Source organism: Austrofundulus limnaeus, unplaced genomic scaffold, assembly GCF_001266775.1.
Source record: "Austrofundulus limnaeus strain Quisiro unplaced genomic scaffold, Austrofundulus_limnaeus-1.0 Scaffold603, whole genome shotgun sequence".
NCBI lineage: Eukaryota > Metazoa > Chordata > Actinopteri > Cyprinodontiformes > Rivulidae > Austrofundulus > Austrofundulus limnaeus.
The window spans coordinates 294,924-299,742 of record NW_013953005.1 but is presented as its reverse complement, the minus strand read 5'-3'; the positions used below and the strand labels follow the sequence as shown (position 1 = coordinate 299,742).

Below are 4,819 nucleotides of genomic sequence, written 5' to 3'. Positions count from 1 at the left end.
GGTTTAAAGTGTATTTTAGAGTCTGGTTTAGAGTGTATTTTAGAGTGTTTTAGAGTCTGGTTTAGAGTGTGTTTTAGTGTCTGGTTTAAAGTGTATTTTAGAATCTGGTTTAGAGTGTATTTTAGAGTGTTTTAGAGTCTGGTTTAGAGTGTGTGTTTTAGTGTCTGGTTTAAAGTGTATTTTAGAATCTGGTTTAGAGTGTATTTTAGAGTGTTTTAGAGTCTGGTTTAGAGTGTATTTTAGAGTGTTTTAGAGTCTGGTTTAGAGTGTGTGTTTTAGAGTGTATTTTAGAGTGTTTTAGAGTCTGGTTTAGAGTGTATTTTAGAGTGTTTTAGAGTCTGGTTTAGAGTGTGTGTTTTAGAGTGTATTTTAGAGTGTTTTAGAGTGTGTCAGCTGTCAGACGTTGGTGTGACAGCAGACATGAGCTCAGTAGGATTGAAGCAGGTTTCAGGCCTCGGTGAACACGAAGCTTCAGTCGGTCTCTGCGGCGCCCTCTGCTGCTCCGTCACCACTGCGGAGAGCCACAGGGCCGCTCCGCCACCTCCGCCCGCCCCACCCTGGCAACCGAGCGGCACCGGCAGCTGCCTGTCGCCACGGCAACCGGCCCAGATCGCCGGTCACCACAATGTGAGGTCAGTGTTTCCATGGCAACGGAGCAGATCAGCTGTAATCCGTCCTTGTTTGTGCACCGAGGGAGGCGGAGTCAGTCGCGGTCACGTGATCCCGTCTCACCCCCCCTCCTCCCTCTTTTTGTTTTTTGCTGCTTCTTAACAGCAATATTTTGCAGACGTGCGCTGCAGATCCTGCAGGAACAGGCGAAAGATTAGACTGAGCTGATGATGAAGAGGAGGAGGAGGAGGAGAGGAAAACGAGGTCACAGCAAACATGGAGAGCTGCAGCAGGAAGGACGGAGGAAGGACAAAGAGCTGATCTCAGGTCTCAGCTGTCAGCCTGACTTTGTTTGTTTTAGAATTTATTTATTACAGAATAAAAGGACTTTCAGGAAGTTTATTCTCGACTCATTCGATGATTTGAAATAAAAAAAAAACCTAAAGATTATTTGTAGTTCCTCCAGCTGCCACTAGAGGCAGTAATGAGTCATGTGTTCCTGATAAATCAACTAAATGATGATTGATGGATGAATAAATCAGAATAAACCCTGCAGAGGCAGGCGCAGGTTTTATTCATCAACAGGAAGTGCTGCCAAAGAGAAATAAACCAGACTTCCTGTCGTTTTCTTTTTTTAAGGACTAAAAAGAGACAAATGTTTGTGTTTTTTAACAAACTGCAGCCGCTGCACTTTGAATCCAGCAGCACATCCATCATCTGACTGCTGGTTTTTTCCTTTCACCCCCCCTTCTTCTCTGGCGTCTTTCAAACCACACAGAGCTTCCTGATTGGCTGGAAAGGAAGGGCTTGACGTGAGTGGGCGGGCAACAGCAGCCAATCAGGGACCGTGTTTGTCTCCCCTCCCCCGCCCACCATTTCAAACAAAATCCCCTCTTGAGGTGAATTTTGGCCCCGCCCCCTCCTCCAGTATGTTTGAACAGCAGCCAATCAGACACTGCCTCCATTGTCCCACCCCCCTCTAATATTTACCCCACCCCTTTGGAACAGCAGCAGCCTGCACAATGGAGTCCACCCCTCCTCTTCCTCACCTTCCTCCCCCAGCCCTTGCTGTTTGCAGATCTCCTCCTCCTCTCCGTTATAAATAACCTGGCGGCCATCTTGTCTCCCTCCTCTGCTCGTTAACAGGAAGGAGAGCGGGGGAGGGGGAGGGGACTCTCGGGACAAACACGACAGAACCAGGCCTTAAATCTTCGGCTGAAAAATCACTGTTTTGTGTGTCGACCTGAGACCGTCCTCTCCCAGTTCTGGACCAGGTCCCAGTCCTTTTCCACGGGACATTTGCATACCCGGGTCCAGATGGTCTGTTTGGGTTTCGTCTGGGTGACAAAAGAACCACAGCTGTTGATCTCACAGCTCGTCTGGTTCTTATGGAAAAATCAAAAGCTTAGCTTAGCACAAAGACTGGAAGTAAAGGGAAACTGTTAGCATCGGCCCTAAAACAGAAAATCTCAAGATGGCTGCTGTAAATAATGAAAGCTGAACAGAACCCGGTCAGTCTCAGGGACTGGGTCAGAACTGGGTGTGGTTTTAAACTACATTAATAAACATCTGAGGTTAGCTTAGCACAAAGCCTTCCTCTCAGGTTGGAAGGAAACAGAAGCTTGGCTCACATTTTCAGATGAATTTATCAAACATTTCGAAGGATCAAAACAAAAACATTCAGTTATTGATCTAATATTAATAATTAGTGACTTAGTGACACTTTCAGACAGAACCTGTTTAACTGCAGGAAACATTTAGAGAAAAACACAAAGCTGCGGTGGAGTCGACCCGTTTCAGACACTTCCTGTAAACACAGAAAGGTAAACAACCCACAGGACAGGAAGTTCTACCTGAAGAGTCTGACCCAACTGCAGCTGTTGTGTTTTATACAAACATCCTGTTGGTTTTAATCAAACTCTTTCCAATGGGTCAGTAATCTTTATTCTCTTTACTCAGACGGTTAACGGGCCGACCGTCCTCTTCCTGCTTTGAAGAGGAAGTTCCACTGAACCAGGAAGCTTCAGGTTCCTTCAGAGAGGAACTCCTCCTTCAAACAGAAAGCAGCTGAACAGGCCCGGCTCTGTGACTAAAGTCCGTTTACGGTGGTTTCTGTTTTCTGCTGGGGAAGAGGAGGAACCTGATGAAGGTTTCTTTCTGCAGAGACTGAAGGAATGACGAGAGCCGGGCAGGAGGGAGCCTTCTTACTTCTTCGACAACGCCATGCTGAAACACAAAACAGGTTCTACTGAGTCAGGACAGAAAGGGTTCAGCATAAAACCTGATCTCTCTTCTAGAGCTTTTTAACTAAACAGGAAGTGAACAAACCCAGAAACAGATTTAAATTAGAGGAAACCTGAAAACTGACCCACACCTGCTGCTGCTTAGCTTAGCTTAGCACAAATACTGGAAGCAGAGGGAAACTGTTAGCATCGCCCCAATAAAACACAACCTAATTATAATCTTTTTAAAATTTCACTTCCTGTTTGTCAGCAGCTGACTCTGGTGTGATAAACAAGCCTGTGTTAGCAAAATATCTCGTGAAACACTAGACACATCCTAATTAAATAAATATAAACCATTTAAAAACGTACATCTGTCATAAAGAAACTTATAAAATCTCTCAAAGTCCTCAGAGTCTGAGTTGTGGGTGACTGTCAGCTACTACCACAGCAGACCTGACTCAGTTCATCTGCAGATGTTTGTGTTAAAAACAGAATTACAGTCATAATTCAGACATGAGGCGCAGCTGATGGTGTTTTATTTTGAAGGAGACATTTATCTAAACAGTTTTATTCTCTCTAAAAGGTTGAGACTAGAAGTTCAGAAAGGAGTCAGCGTGTCTCTGACCTCCGTTTGCTTTATTTGTTTAAGATTAAAGTTGAGAAACGTTCCTTCAGACCATGTTTATCCTGAGTTAAACTTCAGGTTCAAAGCAGGAGGAAGAGGATTTTTACAGGTTCTGGACTCGTTTGGAGAAAAACTGCAGATAAATGTTGTTTTTAAAGATTAAAACTCAGTTTCTTCAAAACATCAAAGGGTGAGGACAGGTGAGGACAGGTGTGGACAGGTGTGGACAGGTGAGGACAGGTGTGGACAGGTAAGGACTCACTTGAAGCTCTCTCTGTCCTGCAGGTTCAGCACCAGGCTGTCAGCGTTCAGGTAGACTTTGTTCTGGGACTGGGACATCTGCAGGTCAGACACAAACAGGATGAGACGACACAAACAGAACCCTGACACAGGTCAGAACCATCATCATCATCATCATCATCATCACCTAATTAAAACATCAGTTTGACACTTGAACCTGTCTGAAGGTCAAAGGATAAAGGTCAGAGCTGAAGCTTTCCTGCTTCCTGTTGTTCTGTCGCCACCTGCTGGAAGTTTTGATCACCTGCAGGATTTAAAGTTGAACCTAAAGAAAGAGCTGCAGCTGATCATCAGCCAAAAGATTCAACTCTCACAGCTGAACGCCTCAAACCGACACAGTTATTGTTCAAAGTTTCTTCCTTGTTCAGTGAAAGTTGACTAATGTTGCAGAAGAAAAACAAACTGAAACAAACTGGTTCTTACAGCAGCTACACCCAACACCAGCAGATAATTACAGCAGCTTTAATCTGAGGGATTCAAACCTGCAGCTGCTGACTCATCTGAAAAACCTGAACTGTTTCTTTTAGCTGACGTTGCTGTTTTATTCTTAACGGACTGATTGTTGCAACAAAAACAAAGATTTAATATTTTAAAACCAGAATGAAACAGCTGAAAACTAAAACATGATCCTGTCTTTAGCAACCAAAAAGACTGGCTGAAGAGAGGAGAAAACAACAACAACAGCTGTTTTTATTTACTTTCTTCTCTTTAGTTGGAAACTGTGTTTTTGTTTAAATAAGTATTTAAATTTTAAATCCTGGTTTTGCAGCAGGAATTGGAACCTGAAGTGTTTCTCTTCAGATAAACTCACGGCTAACAAACTCGTCAGAAAGAACCCGTCAGAACGAACCCGTCAGAACTTACCCATCAGAACGAACCCGTCAGAACGAACCCGTCGGAACTTACCCATCAGAACTAACTAACTTGTCAGAACTTACCCATCAGAACTAACTCGTCAGAACTTACCCATCAGAACTAACCCGTCAGAACTAACTAACTCGTCAGAACTTACCCATCAGAACTAACCCGTCAGAACTAACTAACTCGTCAGAACTTACCC

The 4,819-nt window shown here is 44.0% G+C and overlaps 1 protein-coding gene and 1 long non-coding RNA gene across 2 annotated transcripts in view; one reads left to right on the top strand and one right to left on the bottom strand.

The window, feature by feature from the left end:
- The first annotated feature begins 312 nt into the window (after positions 1 to 312).
- Positions 313 to 1,011, top strand: LOC106531186 (uncharacterized). The gene is made up of 2 exons (XR_001311881.1): positions 313 to 632; positions 775 to 1,011. It is a non-coding gene; the product is annotated as an uncharacterized LOC106531186 (long non-coding RNA).
- A 1,225-nt stretch (positions 1,012 to 2,236) lies between these two features.
- Positions 2,237 to 4,819, bottom strand: part of phb2a (prohibitin 2a) — a 13,413-nt gene continuing 10,830 nt past the window's right edge. The window contains exons 9-10 of the mRNA XM_014026967.1: positions 3,722 to 3,798; positions 2,237 to 2,835 (exon numbers count right to left, since the gene is read on the bottom strand). Coding sequence (XP_013882421.1) covers positions 2,814 to 2,835; positions 3,722 to 3,798 — 99 coding nt within the window. The 3' untranslated portion in view covers positions 2,237 to 2,813. The remainder of the gene's footprint in view (positions 2,836 to 3,721; positions 3,799 to 4,819) is intronic.